This window comes from Coregonus clupeaformis, chromosome 9 (assembly GCF_020615455.1).
Source record: "Coregonus clupeaformis isolate EN_2021a chromosome 9, ASM2061545v1, whole genome shotgun sequence".
Taxonomy (NCBI): Eukaryota; Metazoa; Chordata; class Actinopteri; order Salmoniformes; family Salmonidae; genus Coregonus; species Coregonus clupeaformis.
In genome coordinates, this window is record NC_059200.1 from 31,416,808 (window position 1) to 31,439,851 (window position 23,044).

Here is a 23,044-nt window from a genome sequence, read left to right on the forward strand (position 1 = left end):
TGGATTAATCTGATCTTGTCTTAGACTCTCAGCAGCAAAGAAACTGTCAGAACATAAAGAATAGTTGGAGAATATGATATGACACCGTGAACATTGATCTTATTTTTGTGAAGAACTGATTCGAACTACATCTGTTATGTGGCAGCTCCTTTTTAGAGGCCGTCTCTCTCTGACACAGCTGATTTATCATAAGACGAACTGTGATTCTCGATTCTCTTAAATTTTCAAAACAGTGAGATGTTATTTCACACCCATTGCTAGAACGTCACAATGATTTAAAGTCAAAAGGACACTGATATTATTCTCCATATAGGCCAACATACACAGCTTTATTTATGAGATATACTTTATGAACTTGCAATTACCGCTCTCACAGCATTAACACACAGTCAGAATGTTTACCATCATCATAACATTGAGATTTGCATCATACACATTTACAGTCAGCACATAAAGAAACAAAATCTAATTACAAATCAAACAGGTGAAAGAGCAGTGTCAGCATGCAGATTCACTTTGATTTATTCATGAGACATTACTAGACACTTTGATTGTTGTTGTTTAGTGCGGTTGTTGTTCACCTGCGCAAATTGCAGGGTTTTCACACATTGGCTCCATCATCAATCATACACACACACGTTATTTGGTCAATAACAAAAGTTTCTCAATACTTTGTTATATACCCTTTGTTGGCAATGACACAGGTCAAACGTTTTCTGTAAGTCTTCACAAGGTTTTCACACACTGTTGCTGGTATTTTGGCCCATTCCTCCATGCAGATCTCCTCTAGAACAGTGATGTTTTGGGGCTGTCGCTGGGCAACACGGACTTTCAACTCCCTCCAAAGATTTTCTATGGGGTTGAGATCTGGAGACTGGCTAGGCCACTCCAGGACCTTGAAATGCTTCTTACGAAGCCACTCCTTCGTTGCCCGGGCGGTGTGTTTAGGATCATTGTCATGCTGAAAGACCCAGCCACGTTTCATCTTCAATGCCCTTGTTGATGGAAGGAGGTTTTCACTCAAAATCTCACGATACATGGCCCCATTCATTCTTTCCTTTATACGGATCAGTCGTCCTGGTCCCTTTGCAGAAAAACAGCCCCAAAGCATGATGTTTCCACCCTCATGCTTCACAGTAGGTATGGTGTTCTTTGGATGCAACTCAGCATTCTTTGTCCTCCAAACACGACGAGTTGAGTTTTTACCAAAAAGTTCTATTTTGGTTTCATCTGACCATATGACATTCTCCCAATCCTCTTCTGGATCATCCAAATGCACTCTAGCAAACTTCAGACGGGCCTGGACATGTACTGGCTTAAGCAGGGGGACACATCTGGCACTGCAGGATTTGAGTCCCTGGCGGCGTAGTGTGTTACTGATGGTAGGCTTTGTTACTTTGGTCCCAGCTCTCTGCAGGTCATTCACTAGGTCTTCCCGTGTGGTTCTGGGATTTTTGCTCACCATTCTTGTGATCATTTTGACCCCACGGGGTGAGATCTTGCGTGGAGCCCCAGATCGAGGAAGATTATCAGTGGTCTTGTATGTCTTCCATTTCCTAATAATTGCTCCCACAGTTGATTTCTTCAAACCAAGCTGCTTACCTATTGCAGATTCAGTCTTCCCAGCCTGGTGCAGGTCTACAATTTTGTTTCTGGTGTCCTTTGACAGCTCTTTGGTCTTGGCCATAGTGGAGTTTGGAGTGTGACTGTTTGAGGTTGTGGACAGGTGTCTTTTATACTGATAACAAGTTCAAACAGGTGCCATTAATACAGGTAACGAGTGGAGGACAGAGGAGCCTCTTAAAGAAGAAGTTACAGGTCTGTGAGAGCCAGAAATCTTGCTTGTTTGTAGGTGACCAAATACTTATTTTCCACCATAATTTGCAAATAAATTCATTAAAAATCCTACAATGTGATTTTCTGGAAAAAAATATCTCAATTTGTCTGTCATAGTTGACGTGTACCTATGATGAAAATTACAGGCCTCTCTCATCTTTTTAAGTGGGAGAACTTGCACAATTGGTGGCTGACTAAATACTTTTCCCCCCCACTGTAAATAGCAAAGTAAAGTACAGTACATACAGTGCATTCGGAAAGTATTCAGACCCTTGACTTTTTTCACATTTTGTTAAGTTACAGCTTTATTCTAAAATAATAAACATCAATCTACACACAATACCCCATAATGATGAAGCGAAAACAGTTTTTTAAAATTATTTTGTATATTGCTATGAGACTTGAAATTGAGCTCAGGTGCATCCTGTTTCCATTGATCATCCTTGAGATGTTTCTACAACTTGATTGGAGTCCACCTGTGGTAAATTCAATTGATTCGACATGATTTGGAAAGGCACACACCTGTCTATATAAGGTCCCAGAGTTTACAGTGCATGTCAGTGCAAAAACCAAGCCATGAGGTCGAAAGAATTGTCCGTATAGCTACGAGACAGGATTGTGTCGAGGCACAGATCTGGGGAAAGGTACCAAAAATGTCTGCAGCATTGAAGGTCCCCAAAAACACAGTGGCCTCCATTATTCTTAAATGGAAGAAGTTTTGAACTACCAAGACTCTTCCAAGAGCTGGCTGCTCGGCCAAACTGAGCAATCGGGGGAGATGGGCCTTGGTCAGGGAGGTGACCAAGAACCCGATGGCTACTCTGACAGAGCTCCAGAGTTCCTCTGTGGAGATGGGAGAACCTTCCAGAAGGACAACCATCTCTGCAGCATTCCACCAATCAGGCCTTTATGGTAGAGTGGCCAGACGGAGGCCACTCCTCAGTAAAAGGCACATGACAGCCCACTTGGAGTTTGCCAAAGGGCACCTAAAGGACTCTCAGACCATGAAAAACAAGATTCTCTGGTCTGATGAAACCAAGATTGAACTCTTTGGCCTGAATGCCAAGGGTCACGTCTGGAGGAAACCTGGCACCATCCCTACGGTGAAGCATGGTGGTGGCAGAATCATGCTGTGGGGATGTTTTTCAGCGGCAGGGACTGGGAGACTAGTCAGGATCGAGGGAAAGTTGAATGGAGCAAAGTACAGAGAGATCCTTGATGAAAACCTGCTCCAGAGCGCTCAGGACCTCAGACTGGGGTGAAGGGTCACCTTCCAACAGGACAACGACCCTAAGCACACAGCCAAGACAATGCAGGAGTGGCTTCGGGACAAGTCTCTAAATGTGCTTGAGGGGCCCTGCCAGAGCCTGGACTTGAACCCGATCTAACATCTCTGGATAGACCTGAAAATAGCTGTGCTGCGACACTCCCCATCCAACCTGACAGAGCTTGAGAGGATCTGTAGAGAGGAATAGGAGAAACTCCCCAAATACAGGTGTGCCAAGCTTGTAGCGTCATACCCAAGAAGACTCAAGGCTGTAATCGCTGCCAAAGGTGCTTCAACAAAGTACTGAGTAAAGGGTCTGAATACTTATGTAAATGTGATATTTTATTTTTAATAAATATTCAAAAATGTCTAAAAACCTGTTTTTGCTTTGTTATTATGGGGTATTGTGTGGAGGTTGATGAGGGAGGATAAACAATTTAATCCATATTAGAATAAGGCTGTAACGTAACAAAATGTGGAAAAAGTCAAGGGGTCTGAATACTGTATACCCCCCAAAAACGACTTCAGTAGTGCTTTAAAGTACTTTACACCACTGAACGTGGGAGTGATTGGGTGATGAAAAACAATACGTTATTTTTGATATCTCATCTAATTTGGTTTCAGGTATTGGAAAACAGGCAAAAGCAAAGGGCCACAGCTTTCTGATTCTCACATGGAAGGAGAGAACTCATGCACACCATAATAAAGGGGTTGAATACTTATTGACTCAAGACATTTCAGCTTTCAATTTGTATTAATTTGTAAACATTTTAAAAAACATAATTCCACTTTGACATTATAGGCCAGGGACACTAAATCTAAATTTAATCAATTTTAAATTCAGGCTCTAACACAACAAAATATGGAAAAAGTCAAGAGGTGTGAATACTTTCTGAAGGCACTGTATTTGCACACACGCATGTGCCTACTCACACACTTGAAGGGTGTGCTTAAGGAGCGGAGGCCCCCTGCAGCCACTCCAAAATCACCATCTGCCAGCTGAAAGTTGACTCCTGTGAGCGTTCTATCCAGGCTGGTAGTACGCCCGCTCACTCTCCCACTCTGTGGGTTTTACCTCACCTTCTGAGATAATGCAGTTTAAAGGGTAGCTTGGTTGAGCTGGACCAAATGTGACTTAATTACCTGACATTTACAAGTTACGCTATTTATTTGTGTTCATGTTAAAATATAAGCCCTGCCTGTTGAATATTCATGTACCTCCCTTGCTTGCACACAGGTTAATATTTGTCCGTGTCTGATGAATAACTAAAGGCTGATGAATAATGGATGAAACTGCCTCGTTGTTACAAGCGTTGGGTCTGGCTGTGTCTGGTGTCTCAGGTGTCAGCTTGTGGAAGGTGACTCCAGGGATCAGAGATCATGATTCACTATCTACTCTGGCTTTTTGCACTTTTACACAGTCAGCATTGAGAGCATTTACGTAGTCAGTGTTTGGCTTATTGAGACAGGGACGTACTGTACCGGAGGAAGTTTTAAAATGCCTGTTTTCAATGTAATTTTAAATTAAGCAAAAATGTATCTATTATCACTGTATTTTAAAGCCACCATGTATCTACCTGATGTATTTTAAAGTTTGGTCTCTTTCTTTCCATGAGCACCCTACGTGTGTTTGTCTCCTGTGTGTGCTCCATCTTTGTTGAAGTCCTTTGTCAGAGTGATTATGGATGTTGGTGTCCAGGCATGGAAAGTGGTTTGGCATGTGTTGCTCTACAATCATTATGTGGAAATGATGAGATCCACAATTGGCGAACGAATATCCCTTGTGATTTGCTAACTATAATTGGAGTTATGGAAGTTATCCTACTTGTATTAAAACTAACTGGATATCAAGACACATTTAGTGTTGGCAAATGTAATAATGCAATGCAAATTACATATATTCCAAAGCATATAAAATCAAATTTTCTTCATACAATCTTATAGGCAATTTAAATCCAATATGTTGAAATGTACAGCATCCCACAATATTTGATGTGTCCATTTCTGCATGCTGCCTACCTACAGTATGTGAAGGCATGCGCTCCCAACAGGGTAGGACTGACTGGCCCAGCCTATACACATTCTAACTGATAAATGAGACAATGGCTGAGGAAGCTGCACCGCTGGAATAATTAGTTTGTTAGGCCAGGGAACAGGATGACGGGATCTTTCTAAATGGTCAGAGGTTTATCTGGCTTATCAGTTAGTTCAGTTGAGTCGCTTTGCTTTACTGAACAAATTCAGAGAGCCCTGGGTTGTAGAAGTATGAACACACTACAGTATCAGGTGTTCTTGTAGAGTATGCCTGTATCACTGCAGCAGAGGGTGTTAGTGGAAGTACCTTTGCCATCCATGTTTACTTTCTTAAGTTGTTGATACTATTTGTCTTAGCATAATTATTCTGTATGTTATTAAACCGGACCATGCCAGTGGATTTCACACATAATCCATCATTTGAATTGTTGCATTGGTTACGTAGACATAACAGTGCAGTGATTAACCACTGATATTTTAATAACATAACACATTGAAGGGTAAAATGTGTTTTATGAAAACATCTCCAATGATTGATTTAATATCCCTGTGATTACAGTTCCCCCTCCCTCCAGTGAACTGTATTAACTGTAGTAGTAATCATGGGGGTAGAGTATACAGTATTCACTGCCACATGTAGTAAAGGCAAGGGGAGGCGCAGGCTGGAGCTATAATAACACACACTGCTGCTGACTGAAATATTCATAGGCAGATAGAAATAAGCCTTCCTCTCAGAGCTGGTCACATGCATCTGCTATCATCACCTCCCTGTCTGTGCACTCACTTCCAATAACAGTGGATGGATGCAGTGTTCTCAGTCTCAGCCAGTCTGTGCATGGTGCTGGTACGGTACAGGGCAGCCAGCAGTGCTGCTGTTGTACCCTGTGAGGGCCATGGGGGGTCATTGGAAATGTAATTGCCTCTATGTATGCAAAACAGTGAGGCACTGTGAATGTTCACAGAACTGTGTGTTAAATGAGGGAGCTGTGCATGGGTGAGATGTTATGGTGGTTTTTGTGTGGCTGAGGTTGGATGGATGGATGGATACTCTGAAGGACGTGTAGGGCACTGAGCAGCAGGCACTCCAGCAGCGATTGGGCTGGCTTTAACTGCAGTGTGGAATCAATATGTGGAACCTCCATGCAGACTGTCAGGGCTACACATATTGCACTATAATTTACACTATAGTGACTCAGTCCAGATAACAGTCATAAACAAGCCCTTCTGAAGTTGAGGGTCTCTCACTCTATCTACCAACTAATAGAAATAGTCAGGAATAGATGTCATGGTCAGTGTGTGTGTGCATTCATATGTTAGTATGCTGAGTTTGGGTCAGGGGGAGTGCAGGCAGGAAGGGAAGACATTAAAAGGAGATGGTAACACAGTAGCAGTGAAATAGATGTTTTATGGTACGTAATAAATAATTAATACCATGCTCATAATGTACACATCTTAGTGTTACCAAAAAGGGAAGTCTGTGTCTGAGAGTAGGCCAGTGATTCAGACTAGAGCTCCGCTGCTCAAAAGGCAGTCGGCCCCTTTGTGGAAAACAGCTGTTGAATTGAGAAAGGTGAGGAGAGCACTTGGCAGAGATGTAAGGTGAGCAGGGGAAATTAAATGCGGCATGAGCTGCATTGGTCTGAGTGAGTCAGAGCCTTCATTTCTCTGATCCCATACATATGAGTGGTCCTGAAGGCCGTCAGACCAGTGTGTGTCAGAATGACATGAGGAAACACATTGGGACCCAACAGATACGCTGTATATCAGACTATGAAAAGATGGTGGTGGGGGATAGGGGGGATGCTGTGTAGCTGTAAGGCTGTTGTCACCTGTCAGGTACAGTAGCCAGTGGCCTTGAGATGCTTGGCTGATGTCTGAGAGGGATCACATTGATAAAAAGCTGCAGCCTTGGAGCAGTGTTCTGTCTCAGGGTGTTTAATGCCATGAGATACGGTCTGACTGATGCAAAGAGAAGGCCCAGTAGGAGGAGGAGGAGGCCCAGTAGGAGGAGGAGGAGGCCCAGTAGGAGGAGGAGGAGGCCCAGTAGGAGGAGGAGGCCCAGTAGGAGGAGGAGGAGGCCCAGTAGGAGGAGGAGGTGGTGGAGGAGGAGGAGGCCCAGTAGGAGGAGGAGGAGGCCCAGTAGGAGGAGGAGGTGGTGGAGGAGGGGAAGGCCCAGTAGGAGGAGGAGGAGGCCCAGTAGGAGGAGGAGGAGGCCCAGTAGGAGGAGGAGGTGGTGGAGGAGGAGGAGGCCCAGTAGGAGGAGGAGGAGGCCCAGTAGGAGGAGGAGGAGCAGGAGGAGGGGAAGGCCCAGTAGGAGGAGGAGGAGGAGGGGAAGGCCCAGTAGGAGGAGGAGGAGGAGGGGAGCACCATGAGAGTGTGAAAATGTCAATATTAGAACGAAGTAGAAATAATAGTAAAGGACAAAATGTCAGGTCACTGACCATCCCAAAGGCTGTGTGTGTGTGTCAGTGGCGTTTATTCATGGTTGCCAAGGGAAGCCAGGCTTTTTTTAAAAATTGACCAAGAAAAAAACAAATGTTTTTTAGATAATGTATCTTTCGTCTCTCTGTGTTTCATAATTTTCCTTCAATTCGCAAGAGGCTGAATGTATCTCACCGGAGAAAGTATCAGAGCGAGTGAAACAGCGCCCCTCTGTCTCTGTATGTGTAGGCCATTTATATGATGCTGTCTGGTCAAAAAGAGTATGATATTGTTGCCACTCGTAGCATTGAATGCAAGGGAAACCAGCGAGCATTTGGCCTCCCTTGATATACCTGGAATAGTATAAAAGTAATCCTTCTACCCCCCCCATAATTTTTTTTTTTTTAAATGAATTGGTTGGTTGTCCCACTGGCTATCATAAGTTGAATGCACCAATTTGTAAATATTTTTTAAAATACAATAATAGCCAATCAGAGTTGGGCTAAACTGAGTGAACTCAACTGTGAATGGTCCTGGCGCACCAAAAAGAAAGTGCCAAAGGAAGCCAGTTTGGATTTGGCTTCACATCAATCACATCACATCAAGCCAAACGTCAATGACAGAAAAAAACTTGAATTGTTGCATCTCATTGTGTTGTTGTCCTCCGGTGGCAAGCTAGCTAGCTAAAATGGTCACCTTCCTAAATTAGCCATGGACAGAGATAGGGATTTGGACTTGTGGTTTTACTTAATTCTAAGTAACTGTCCCATATGAATATAACGCTGATTCTGATCCAACCATTAATTCATACATTGTGCCTCTGGCCTGAGAGGATGGAAGTTCAATATGTAGCTAGATGTTTGATTAGGTTATGTTTCTTCAGTGCTTCAGCAGTCCCAGCTTACGAGTCAGTCTTTGGCTAAAAACGACTGAGAGCCATTAACAGAGGCTTATTGTTCAACCTGCTGGAGCCATACTGTGCGTAGGCTTGGGTTAAAAGACTTGCCTCCTCTCAATCACACTGCCTTCATTGGCACTGTATACAGCTCCATGATGATTCATGCCCTAAAACCCACAGTGTGAGCTCTATAAATAACTTCTCTAAGTTCATCCCTGTTCAGGAAAAGGTAACGCAGGAAAAGGCCCCAGAACCAGATCACACAAACCCCATAACGAGGGCACGAACACTAGCCCAAGGCATGGGTGAATCAATCGGTGTTGGTGCTTGCTGAATAGCATCGCAAATAGATAGCATTTTAGGGGGGTAATATTATTCAATTCCTTTGTTCTGCCAGATGGTCCGTGCAGCTAGAATGACTTCATCAGGAAGCTACTTGTGATCTATCCTGCGTGGCGAATGGAAATGTATTCAGGGGGAAAGGAATCTTAAATAGGGCTCTGAGAGGGCACTTCAGCTTATTGAGACAAATATGGCTGGCAGCTGAGGAAGGACACAGAGCCTGCCGCCGGGGGCCTGGAGCCCTAGACCATGCAGACTGGAGTAGGCCTCATTTGGGGAATATAGGCGGAGAAGGCAGAAACACTTTCTTCTTACTTCCTAAGTCTGAGTGTTCTCACTTCTCATCCCAGCTGAATTAGGGGGAAGTGTTGGGTAACCTGCTGTTTTAATCTAGCCTTATTCAGGTTGACTTGGTTCCCATTTATATTGTCCAGCTGGAGAAAGTCAATGCATTTAATGGTACTCAATGACGCACAGCAGTTTTTAACCCTGGACTGGGCAAAAAGAACGTCTCCTCTAAGTTGCTGATGTAAGGAACACATGGAATAATACAGCAAATTAGTTAAAAGCTAATGATAACCATAGTCAGAATAGAGAACATCTGTATGCATGGTTGTTCATTTAGAGCAAATAGATTGCTGCACAATGCCCAAATGGCTGATGATTACTCAGTGAAAGTGTAACTAAAAGGGGTTGCAGTAGGTCAGCTCTATGGTATGATTGTGATGGGAGCTGATTACCCCAGCATGCTTTTAAGAATCCCCTGGCTATGATGTTGCTACATCACTGACTGGATGTCTCTAATTATACTCTGTGTGGGAAAGTAAGAGGCCCTCTGATATCATGTGACATCCTGTTGTCTTGTTTGGCTGAAAGCCTAACAGTACAAATAAACATCTAAAACATTGCATCCAGTTTGCGTCTTTTGTTTGTCAGTTGCATGTGACATGAAACACTGTAAGCCCTTAACAATGCAATAAATTATCTCAAGATGCTTTTAACGTCACGCCATCTAAGATTACCTTAATGCTTGTAACAGCACACCACTGATGCGGCTCATTACCTCGAGACATTGGTCATTTCATTTCACAGGCTTAGTTTTCATCAGCTGCCTTGGCCGCCTGCCCATTAACTAAATGAAGGATTGGCTGCAAATGTCTGGCTCCAAGCAAGACCTCTGGCCTGCTTAACTGGGCCAGTGAACTTCACTGACGGGGGGCACACATTCCAAATGAAGGCCTGACTCAGCCGGAAAGGGGGAAAGGAGGTGGGGGCTGGGGGGTGAGAGAGAGAGACAAAGGGAGAGAGAGACAAACCGAGAGAGACAGAGTCAAAATATTTTAGCGAGAAAGTGACAGAGGGGTGTTTCTGCGATGACCGTGACATTCAATTTACATACATTACCATCACACAGCCACAGGAAATGAAATAGACATACAGTAAGTCCCAGCAGAGACTCCCAGCCAGTGAGGTCTTAGTGAGTATCCACATCGGTGTCCACATCACTAATGATCTATCATGGTCTACATACACCAACACAGTCGTGAAGAGGGCACTACAACGCCTCTTCCCCCTTAGGATTCTGAAAAGATTTTGCATGGATCCTCAAAAAGTTATACAGCTACACCATTGAGAGCGTCTTGACTGGCTGCATCACAGCTTGGTATGGCAACTGCTTGGCATCCGACTGCAAGGCACTACAGACGGTAATGCATACGGCCCAGTACATCACTGGGGCCGAGCTCCCTGCCATCCAGGACCTCTATAGCAGGCGGTGTCAGAGGAAGGCCCTAAAAATTGTCAAAGACTCCAGCCACCCAAGTCAGAGACTGTTCTCTCTGCTACCACACGGCAAGCGGTACCGATGCACCAAGTCTGGAACAAACAGGACCCTGAACAGCTTCTACCCAAAGCCATAAGACTGCTAAATAGTTAGTTAAATAGTTAACTAATAGCTACCAGGAATATCTGCATTGACTCTTTTTGCACTAACTTTTTTGACTCATCACATACACTGCTGCTACTTTTTATTATCTGTCACTGTATTCCTAGTTACTGTATATGTACATATCTACGTCAATTACCTCGTATCACTGCACATCGACTCAGTACTGGTACCCTGTGTATATAGCCATGTTACTCATTGTATTTATTATAACTTTTATTATAACGCGTTTTACTTTTCTACTATTTCTAATTTTTTTCTGCATTGATGGGAAGGGCCCGTAAGTAATCATTTCACTGTTAGTCTTTTTTCTGCATTGATGGGAAGGGCCCGTAAGTAATCATTTCACTGTTAGTCTACACCTGTTGTTTACGAAGCAAGAGGTGTGACGGTGTAGGCAGGCGCCGACTAGTCATCATGATACATCCCACCTTTACTTGTAAAAGAGAATGACTGGAATGTCTAAAACAAATGGTTGTGGAGCAGCTAGCAGAGAGAGGAAAAACATGTAGCTCCATGTGCATTATGGATACATTTGGTTTAACCTTTTACTGCAGTGGGCTAAATCAGGGTCACACAAAGTATTTCTTGGTAGTCTTAAACAAATCTACTTTGAAACAGAAGTATACACCTCACACACATGGTTATGGGCTTAAAAGAAAGACGACACCTGTACCATGTCATATATAGAGTTGAAATGTTTTCAATTTAGAGTTTGCATCCCAATTTTACACTTTATATACATCACAGAAGACTGAAATATAACAAAACCGTTTGACTTAGAAACACTGGATTTTCGGCATTTATTTTTATTTTTATGTTTATAAATTATGAAATTATTAAACATATTAACAACATTCCACCCATGAGGCCACTAGGTAATTTGACTGCAGGAAAGGGCTACAATGTCTCCAGTTAGGCATGATGCTGAAATAACACTAATTTGCATTCCTGGTACATTAGATACGATGGGACGTGCTTGCTTGCTCCCTGTTATCCTGTAGTTCCTGCTTCCCAGTCTTGTCTTACTCTCCTTAATTTTTTTTATTTCTCATTGTTAAGTATATAATAATATAATATAATAATATGCCATTTAGCAGACGCTTTTATCCAAAGCGACTTACAGTCATGCGTGCATAATTTTTTTTTTGTGTAAAGTAAACTTTTACCTTGTTGATTCCTGCATCTGCGTCCTGCCTCTTCGTATCCTCAGTACTCGTCACACACCTCTCACGAAAATGGATGCAGCAGGTAATCCTCCTGGAGTTTCCCAGCGCCTCGACCAGCACCAGCAGCAGCTTGCCCAGTTGAACGCCGCCATGCAGGAAGTGCTCCAAACTCTGCATAATCTGCCCAGCGCTCCGGTTCCACCTCAGGGAGCGGCGAGTGCACCCAGTCCATCTGTTCTCGAGCTATCACCAACTTCTGAGGGACCCATCGCCCTACCGGAGCGCTATAACGGTAAAACTACTAAATGTAGCGGCTTCCTGTTACAGGTTTCACTTTATCTGGCGCGTCAGCCTGGGGCATATCCATCTGACCAAGCCAGGATAGCGCTGGTGATTTCGCTACTTAAAGGAAAGGCGCTGGATTGGCCACGGCAGTCTGGGAAGGAGGTGAGGCCGCAGCATATCCCTACCCCACCTTCCTCACTCGGTTCAGGGCGGTGTTTGATCACCCGACGGAGAGAAAGGACTGGGGTGAGCGTCTCCTCCAGCTACAACAGGGAGAGGGGCCCGCGTCCGAGTACGCTCTGAGCTTCGCACGGTGGTGGGGCTTCTGGCTGGAATGAGTGTGCTCTGCGCACGGCCTTCAGGAGAGGCTTGCGGGAGGACATCAAGACGGAACTCGCATGTCGGGACGACGAGATGGACCTTGATACCCTCATCGCCACGTCCATCTGTCTTGACGACATGTTGAGAGACAGACGGCGTTCCCAACACCTCCCGGAGCCTCAACGCTCACCCCATCTGAGCTATGGAAGCAACCCTGCCGCCGAGTCCTCACCCATGGAGGTGGGCAGCACCCCCCACACCATCACGGACCACAGATCTCCAGGCGGCTCCCAATCTAGGCGGTATGACTCCCGTCGCCGCTCCTTGAGAGTTACGTCATCTCCTATCACACAAACATTGTTTTTCATTCCCATAACGGTGACTGGTTATTCCTTCTGCTCTCCAGGTTGCTGAGGTCCTGTTCCAACAGGTCTTCTGGCACTATGGACTTCCGGAGGCCATCGTCTCGGAACATGGCCCCCAATTCACCTCCCGAGTGTGGAAGGCTTTCCTGGAGAAGATCGGGGCCACGGCCAGCCTCACTTCCGGGTATAGGCCTCAGTCAAATGGGCAGGTGGAGCGCTTGAACCAGGAGCTGGGGAGGTTTCTTCGTTGCCACTGTCAGGACCGGCAGGGTTAGTGGTGGAGGTTTCTTCCCTGGGCAGAATATGCCCAGAACTCCCCCGTTCACTCCTCCATGGGGCTCACTCCCTTCCAATGCGTCCTGGGGTACCAGCCGGCCCTGACCCCTTGGACACCCAGCCGGTCTGAGCGCACCACCTCGGCAACACAGGAATGGAAACCCAACGCACCCTAATCACCTCCAGCGCACCTGCACCTCATCATCTCATCACCACCACTATATAGCCCTGGACTGTTCAGTCATTGTTGTGTGTAATTGTTAGCGTTGTGTCGTTTACGCGCTCCTTGTTATTCTCTTTTTCATTGTTAATGAAATATTTTCCTTGTTGATTCCTGCGTCTGCCTCTTCGTATCCTCAGTACTTGTCACATATGTGCACTATTTCTATGCTTCCGTTCTTAGGTTTTGTTTTGGGGCCTTTTACTTTCGGTTTTGTACACCAGTTTCAAACAGCTGAAACAACAATATTTTTGGTTATGGAAAATATATTTCACAGCGGTTTAGATGGTACAATGATTCTCTACACTCTTACTTTTTCACAAACTGAAATTGGGCAAACTATTAGTTTTAGCAACCAGGAAATGGTGGAGCGATTTCTGCATAGTGCAACTTTAAATATCCTGCATTGCAGGAAAGTTAAACTGCAACAGGTTCATTAAATTAGACCCTACATCTGTAGCTGCGTGTACACCATTTCAGTTCCTGCACTACTTTATCTGCCAACACATGGTCACTGTTACTTTAGGAGGGAGCATTGAGGCTGAGTGAGCATATCATATGCAGAGTAATGATGCCATCCATGTGATGTTTCAGAGCTCAATACAACCAAGGTGAGATTCTCACTCCGATTGATGTGTTAAGCCATTCAGTTTATAGACCAGATTCAGGGCAGAGGTGCTATAAACAGACATGAAAAATAAACTCATCTCACCAAAGGAGCATGAAAAGAAGTACCTAGTGAACTACTGTATGAAGGCTATGACTACATTCAATAACACAGGGCAAATGAGGCTCAGGCAAGTTGCATTAAAATGCAGAATTTCACTATTTCATCATTGCTATTCTCCATCAAGACAAGAGGCTAACCAACAACAATACTTTATCATTGATAAAAAATCTACATCATATACAGTGCATTCGGAAAGTATTCAGACCCCTTGAATCTTTCCACATTTTATTACGTTACAGCCTTATTTTAAAATGGATTAAATTAATTGTTTTCCTCATCAATCTACACGCAATACCCCATAATGGCAAAGCAAAAATAGGTTAGAAATACCTTATTTACATAAGTATTCAGAACGTTTGCTATGAGACTCGAAATTGAGCTCAGGTGCATCCTGTTTCCATTGATCATACTTGAGATGTTTCTACCACTTAATTGGAGTCCACCTGTGGTAAATTCAATTGATTGGACATGATTTGGAAAGGCACACACCTGTCTATATAAGGTCTCAAAATTGACAGTGCATGTCAGAGCAAAAACCAAGCCATGAGGTCAAAGGAATTGTCCGTAGAGCTCCGAGATAGGATTGTGTCAGGAACAGATCTGGGGAAAGGTACCAAAAACTTCCTGCAGCATTGAAGGTCCCCAAGAACACAGTGGCCTCCATCATTCTTAAATGGAAGAAGTTTGGAACCACCAAGACTCTTTCTAGAGCTGGCCGCCTGGCCAAACTGAGCAATCGGGGGAGAAGGGCCTTGGTCACGGAGTTGACCAAGAACCCGATGGTCACTCTGACAGAGCTCCAGAATTCCTCTGTGGAGATGGGAGAACCATCCAGAAGGACAACCATCTCTGCAGCACTCCACCAATCAGGCCTTTATGGTAGTGACCAGATGGAAGCCACTCCTCAGTAAAAGGCACATGACAGCCCACTTGGAGTTTGCCAAAAGGCACCTAAAGGACTCTCAGACCATCAGAAACAAGATTCTCTGGTCTGATTGAACTCTTTGGCCTGAATGCCAAGCGTCACGTCTGGAGGAAACCTGGCACCATCCCTACGGTGAAGCATGGTGGTGGCAGCATCATGCTGTGGATAAGTTTTTCAGCAGCAGGGACTGGGAGACTAGTCAGGATCGAGGGAAAGATGAACGGAGCAAAGTACAGAGAGATTCTTGATGAAAACCTGCTCCAGAGCGCTGAGGACCTCAGACTGGGGCGACGGTTCCCCTTGCAACAGGACAACGACCCTAAGCACACAGCCAAGACAACGCAGGAGTGGCTTCGGGACAAGTCTCTCAATGTGCTTGAGTGGCCCAGCCAGAGCCCGGACTTGAACCCGATCGAACATCTCTGGAGAGACCTGAAAATAGCTGTGCTGCGACGCTCCCCATCCAACCTGACAGAGCTTGAAAGGATCTGCAGAGAAGAATGGGAGAAACTCCCCAAATACAGGTGTGCCAAGCTTGTAGCGTCATACCCAAGACGACTCGAGGCGGTAATCACTGCCAAAAGTGCTTCAACAAAGTACTGAGTAAAGGGTCTTAATATTTATGTAAATGTTATAGTCCAGTTTTCTTCTTATTTTATTTTTTACATTTGCAAATATTTTTAAAAACCTGTTTTTGCTTTGTTATTATGGGGAATTGTGTGTAGATTGATGAGGGGGAAAAAACAATTTGATCCATTTTAGAATAAGGCTGTAAATTAACAAAATGTGGAAAATGTCAAGGGGTCTGAATACTTTCCGAATGCACTGTATGAAGGTTGCTCTTTATTTTTTGTTGCCCTTTTTAGTGTTCAGTGAATGGATGATGACAGAGGGCAAATATTACAGAGCAAAATATGAGTTATTATATGTGTTATATAAAACACCCTTACTATGATTGAAATTATAACACGTAGCTATTGCTCACTTTTTAGTTTTGATATAGGCTGATCTTCGAGTTCTCAAAATTATAGCAATAATATGCGTGCATATATCCTATAATTGTTGACATTTTTGAAATATCTAACCACAAAAAAGGCATGTGATTTGTTGCTCATTACAAATGCACAGTCCAAATACGGAGTGGTAACTTTTCCATGAAGCGGAAGTTGTACCGTTTGCTGACGCTAGGAGCTGTCCATGGTGCTGAAGCTTCCGCGGCGTGCTAGCTGTCTTGAAGGTGCTGACAGCACAGAGAGCCAGCAATCCGCTTACTGAGCGTTACAATTAAACGGCCTCTGCATTTCAGTTGATTCCTGTCAGATCTGCTAATTGCTCGACTTGCTAAGTAAGTGAAAAAGCAGCACGGCTTTCTCTGTGTTTCACAGACAACACAGACATTTTATTCTCCGTTTGCTTATTTTGCTCCGGAAAGTATTTAATGCAAGGACGTATTCTGTGAGCGGAGAGGGACTTCGACTTCAGTAGACATGTGTATGAGAAGAGACTACCAATTACACGTCATCGTTAGGGTGTTGGTTCTCGCTGCTGCGGTGACAAACACACATGGACAAGGTAAGAAATAGATTCAGTCCTACGTGGAGTTTTTAATGTCAGTCATAGTAATCTATTTGTGATCGCAGCCCCTACGGCTCCGTGTACTATACCATGCCACACAGTTCCTGAAACCAGATCTACAAGTGTGTTTGTACTTTCAGTAGTTCGATATTTATATGCATAAGTCCATTAAGGGTAAGACCCACTCTATTCTGTCCCTCATATCCTCACATGCACCGTTGTCTGTCTACAATAAATAAAAATACCAAAAAGCCCAAAGCACTTGAGGGAAAAAGTAAGAAAAAGTCGCAGCCTAACAGATCTTAGTTTACTTACTTCATACTTTCAAGGCATTATGCAATATTTTACTATTTTAGACTTTAATACGTTTGCATCATTATCTCAATTGAATCAAGCTAGAGCTAGTCATAATAAACTCTGGGACCAAAAGTTAAGCATGCCCTTTAAAAAATGTATTTAAACTATTAAAGATAATTACATAGAAATATAATACAAAACATAAAATACACTCTCAGTTAACATAGTTAATCATCATCTTGCTTGATTCAAATAAAATGGGAAAGGGTCTCGTAAAACCCATTTTAGGAGTAAAGTACTTAACCTACTTACAATTACAACAAGTTTGTTTTGGTTTTTGGCAACCGGAATCAGAGGGTTTTTAATGCAACTCTAATGGAATGGAATATAATATTAATGGAAATACAGTACTGTCATTCTGATTAAGAAAACATCAATGAAAAGTCCAATTCGATCAAATAATATAGCAAACAATTAGGAGTCACCTAAAACTACAATTTACGCAACACCGGGGTGAGCAGATCTTTATTATTTGTGTGTGAGAGGGTCCATGTGGCAGATGGTAATGACAGACTAATCCTCAGGAATCGCTGAAGATTACTGACAGAGTTGTTTGACACAGTTGATTGGTACTGCGGGAAGCCCTCTCTACCCATTTACACAGTGCAATGGTCTTACTTAGCATTAACATGACCAAAATCAGAGTTTACGCCTTTTTAGATGATTTTCATTAAAGGCATTTTTTGTTTTCTCCAAGAAATTATAAAAAAGTTTGACAAGCCTGTTTGTAAGCGTTCAGATGATATCAAACTCAACCATTTATATTTTCAGTGAAGAAGACATGGATGTCTCATGGTAGGGTGGAGTATGCAAAATGGGTCAACTTTGAGCACCTCTATCTCCTGAATGTTTAGGCATACAGGTCCAAAAAGAAACTCTCTGGCCGTTTCTACCATGCGCAAACATGTAGGGAAGGTTTAGTTCGAATCAAAATGGGTGCGGTCAAAAAGTGACTGAAAAATGGAACAACCCATGAACACAGCAGCATCACTTGCTCACAGCTCGACACTACAGGGAGAAGGAACAAAATGCACACAGTATTTTTAAAGCAAAGTAACCTTTGGCAGTTTTCATTAGTGCATTCAGGGCTGCAGCTATTCAATGATAACAATAAGCAGAGTAAATATTTTCATGTTGTGTTTTTTTATGTGTAAGCTTGAGCAATGCTTTTAATGCTTTAGACTTTCAAGAAGCAGAAAACCAAGCCTTGTGCATTACTTTGTATGGTTTGTGACGAGGTGTGAAAGAAGGAGTCAGGCGCAGGAGGTAAAATACTGAAGTCCAGAGTTTAATCCGTTTGTATATATCAAATGCCCCAAGCGTTAAACGTAACTGTACAAGGGAAAACATCCACCTTGGCAATAACACAGTGAAATGTAGCTCAACCGAGCTACATGCTCTCACAACAACAAAACAATCACTCACAAAGACAAGAGGAACAGAGGGAACACTTACACACATACTAATTAGGGGAATGACTCCTCGAATCCAGGATGGTGGAGGAACCTCCCGTACCTCGGACCAGCTACCACCGGCCTGAGGAGAGACACATGAAACGAGGGGTTAATACGGTAATCAGGGGGGAGTAAAAACCTGTATGTCACCTCGTTTATTCTCCTCAGGACTTTAAATGGCCCCACAAACCGCGGGCTCAGCTTCCGGCAGAGCAGCCGGAGGGGCAGATTCCGGGTCGAGAGCCAGACCCGATCCCCCGGTACGAACACTGGGACCTCCCTGCGGTGGAGGTCAGCGTTGGCCTTCTGACGACACAAGGCGCGCTGGAGGCGAACGTGGGCAGCGTCCCAAGTCTCCTCCGCGCGCCGAAACCAGTCATCCACTGCGGGAGCCTCGGTCTGGCTCTGGTGCCACGGTGCCAGGGCCGGTTGGTACCCCAAAACACATTGGAAGGGTGTTAGGTTAGTGGAGGAGTGGCAGAGAGAGTTCTGAGCATATTCTGCCCATGGTAGGAACACCGACCACTCCCCCGGCCGGTCCTGACAGTAGGTCCGCAGGAAACTACCCACATCTTGATTCACCCTTTCCACCTGCCCATTGCTCTCGGGGTGAAAACCAGAGGTCAGGCTGACCGAGACCCCCAGACGTTCCATGAACGCCTTCCAGACTCTAGACGTGAACTGGGGACCTCGGTCGGACACTATATCGTCTGGTACCCCGTAGTGCCGGAAGACGTGAGTAAACAGAGCCTCCGCAGTTTGTAGGGCCGTGGGGAAACCGGGCAGAGGAAGGAGGTGGCAGGACTTTAAAAAGCGGTCCACAACGACCAGGATCGTGGTGTTACCTTGGGAAGATCAGTGAGAAAATCAATACTCAGGTGAGACCATGGTCGTTGTGGAACTGGTAAAGGTTGTAGCTTACCCGCTGGGAGGTGCCTAGGTGCCTTACTCTGGGCGCACACTGAGCATGAGGAAACATACACCCTCACGTCCTTAGCCAAGGTAGGCCACCAGTACTTCTCGGTCAGGCAGCGCATTGTACGACCGATACCTGGATGACCAGAGGAGGGTGATGTGTGTGCCCAGTAGATCAGATGATCACGGATAAGCGCAGGCACGTACTGCAGCCCAGCTGGACACTGCGGTGGAGATGGATCTGTGTGTAATGCCTGCGCTATATCTGCGTCCATCGCCCATACTACCGGCGCCACAATCCATGAGGCCGGGAGTATGGGGGTGTTGTCTCTGGGCCTCTCCTCTGTGTCATACAGCTGGGACAGTGCGTCTGCCTTCACGTTCTTCGTACCTGGAATGTATGAGAGTGTGAAATCAAAACGGGTGAAGAAGAGGGCCCACCTGGTCTGGCGAGGATTCAGCCTCCTCGCTGCCCGAATGTACTCCAGGTTACGGTGGTCTGTCCAGACCAGGAAAGGGTGTTTTGCCCCTCCGAGCCAATGTCTCCACACCGTCAAAGCTCGGACAACAGCCAACAGCTCCCGATCACCAACGCCGTAGTTCTGCTCCGCCGAGCTGAGCTTCTTAGAAAAGAAGGCACAGGGGCGAAGCTTGGGTGGTGTGCCCGAGCATTAGGATAAGACAGCTCCTATCCCTACCTCGGACGCATCCACCTCCACTACGAACGGTAGTGATGGATCGGGGTGAGCCAGTGCTGGGGCTGAGGTGAACAGACCCCGCAATCTACTGAATGCCAAATCAGCCTCAGCAGACCAGCGGAGCCGGGACGGCCCACCCTTCAACAAGGAGGTAATGGGAGCTGCGACCTTGCCAAAACCCAGAATAAACCTTCGATAGTAGTTGGCAAAGCCAAGGAAGCGCTGCACCTCCTTTACCGTGGTTGGAGTCGGCCAATTACGCACGGCTGCAATGCGATCTCCCTCCATCTCCCCACCTGTGGGGTAATGCGATATCCGAGGAAGGAGATTGACCGCTGGAAAAACTCACACTTCTCTGCTTTGGCATAAAGATCATTTTCCAGCAGTCGGACCAGTAATTTGCGAACCAGGGACACATGCTCGGCGCGAGTAGCGGAATACACCAGGATGTCATCGATGTAGACCACCACACCATGACCAAGCATGTCCTGAAACACCTCGTTCACAAAGGACTGGAAAACGGATGGAGCATTCATCAAACCGTAGGGCATCACCAGGTATTCATAATGCCCCGAGGTTGTGCTGAATGCTGTTTTCCACTCATCCCCTTCCTGAATACGCACCAGGTTGTAGGCACTCCTGAGGTCTAATTTGGTGAAAAAACGGGCCCCATGCATTGACTCAATCACTGAAGGAATGAGGGGAAGAGGATAACTAAATCGTACCGTCACATTATTCAGTGGCGTAAACCGCCATCTTTCTTCTTCACAAAGAAGAAACTTGAGGAGGCAGGTGAAGTGGAGGGACGTATATACCCCTGGCGCAGGGACTTGCTGACATATATTTCCATAGCCTCCATTTCAGCCTGCGACAGGGGATACACATGACTCCTGGGAGGTAAAGCGTCTACCCGAAGGTTTATCGCGCAATCCCTCTCCCGATGAGGTGGTAATTTAGTCTCTTGCGTCTTGGAAAATGCGAGCGCCAGATCATGGTATTCGGGGGAAATGCGCATGGTGGGGGTACCGTCTGGACTTTCCACCGTGGTCGCACCAACGGATACACCTAGACACCTACCCAGACACTCACGTGACCACCCCGTAAGAACCCTCTGCGGCCATGAGAAATTGGGGTTATGAAGGGCTAACCACGGGATACCCAAGACTACAGGGTAAGCAGGAGAATCAATAATCATAAAGGTGATCTGCTCAACATGTGTCTCCTGCGTAATCATGGTGACTGGTACAGTAACTTCCTTAACCAACCCGGACCCTAATGGTCGACTATCTAGTGCTCTGATGGGGAGTGGAATGGTTAGGGGAACCAATGAAATGCCTTGACGGTGTGCAAATGCCCTGTCCATAAAATTCCCAGCTGCGCCTGAATCGACTATCGCCTTACACTGGGAACCTACCAAGTGATCTGGAAAGGAGATAGATAAAGTACAGTGTGCTGCAAAGGGCTCTGAACACGTTTGGGTGTTCGTTACCTGGGGTGATGCGTGAGTACCCTGCCTACCGCCTCCAGACCCAAAAGAACGTTGACTACGACGTGATGTGAATTGTCCCTTCGTGCCATCAGAGTGGCACTGTCACTGTCCTCCTGCGCTCTCTCGACCGGTGGCTCCCCCCAGCTTCATCTGCTCGGGGTCAGAGTCGTCCGGAGTGGGAACGGGCAGACCCCTACCAGGACATCCTCTGGCTGCTAGCAGATTGTCCAGCCGGATGGCCATGTCCACCAGTTTGGAGAACGATAGCATGGCATCCCGGCAGGCTAGCTCCCGTCAGACGTCCTCCATTAGGTGGCACCGGAAATGGTCTATCAGGGCCCGCTCGTTCCACCCGGAGCCTGCTGCCAGCGTCCGGAACTCCAGCGCGTAGTCCTGAGCGGTCCTCGTCCCCTGCCTTAAATGAACCAGTCAAAAAACGGCCCGAAAGAGGCGAGCAAGCTCCCTGTAGTTCTCCAACGTGGTACCTCTCTCGTTCCATACCGCATTGGCCCACTCCAAGGCTCTCCCACAAAGGCAGGAATCGAGGACGGATACCTTCTCCCGTTCCCGGGGCTCCGGTCTGATGCTGGAGAAATACAACTCCAGTTGGAGTAGGAATCCCTTACAACGCGCTGCAGTCCCGTCAAATGCCGGTGGCCGGGATATCTGGATCCCTCCAGGGGCTGGGGTGTAGGTGGCTGGATCCGGTTGACCAGCTGGTCTCGATAGATTGGATCCTCTCCTCTCCAGGCGTTCTACCACCTGTAGAACCCAATCCATCGCTTCCCCCAAGCTGGCCAACATCGAGGAATGCTCCTGGACCCTTGCCACAACTCCAGGCATGCGGTCTTCTCCTGCTGACTCCATATCAGATCAGGTGAGTGATTTTGTGACGAGGTGTGAAAGAAGGAGTCAGGCGCAGGAGGTAAAATACCGAAGTCCAGAGTTTAATCCGTTTGTATATATCAAACGCCCCAAGCGTCAAACGTAACTGTACAAGGGAAAACATCCACCTTGGCAATAACACAGTGAAATGTAGCTCAACCGAGCTACACGCTCTCACAACAAAACAATCACTCACAAAGACAAGGGGAACAGAGGGAACACTTATACACATACTAATTAGGGGAATGAGCACCAGGTGTGTGTGATTGACAAGACATGACAAGTGGAGTGATGAGAATGGGATCGGCAGTAGCTAGTACTCCGGTGACGACGAACGCCGAAGCCTGCCCGAACCAGGAGGGGGGGCAGCCTCGGCGGAAGTCGTGACATGGTTGAAGTCAGCCTGGATTCAAAGATTTGGCTAGAGACAAATTGCTTTACACCTTGAATTACAATGGTGCGATTACTGCTCAGTGATCAGCATCTATCTTCAGCTATTGTATGGTCTGACCTTTCTCCTTTGTCTTTAAAGAGAGGGGAACATGAATGCCATTCATGCTCTTTATAATAAACAGGTGCGCGCGCGCACACACACACATGATTCCCAGTCGTTTGTCTCGATATCTTGGCTTGTGTG

The 23,044-nt window shown here is 45.7% G+C and overlaps 1 protein-coding gene across 2 annotated transcripts in view; it reads left to right on the forward strand.

Annotated features, from left to right (window-relative positions):
- Positions 1 to 16,254: 16,254 nt before the first annotated feature.
- The window catches only part of LOC121573758 (seizure protein 6-like), a 321,488-nt gene continuing 314,698 nt past the window's right edge, over positions 16,255 to 23,044 (forward strand). For both annotated transcript variants that reach the window (XM_041885985.1, XM_041885984.1), the window contains exon 1: positions 16,255 to 16,606. In XM_041885985.1, the coding sequence (XP_041741919.1) occupies positions 16,522 to 16,606 (85 nt within the window). In that variant the 5' untranslated portion in view covers positions 16,255 to 16,521. The remainder of the gene's footprint in view (positions 16,607 to 23,044) is intronic.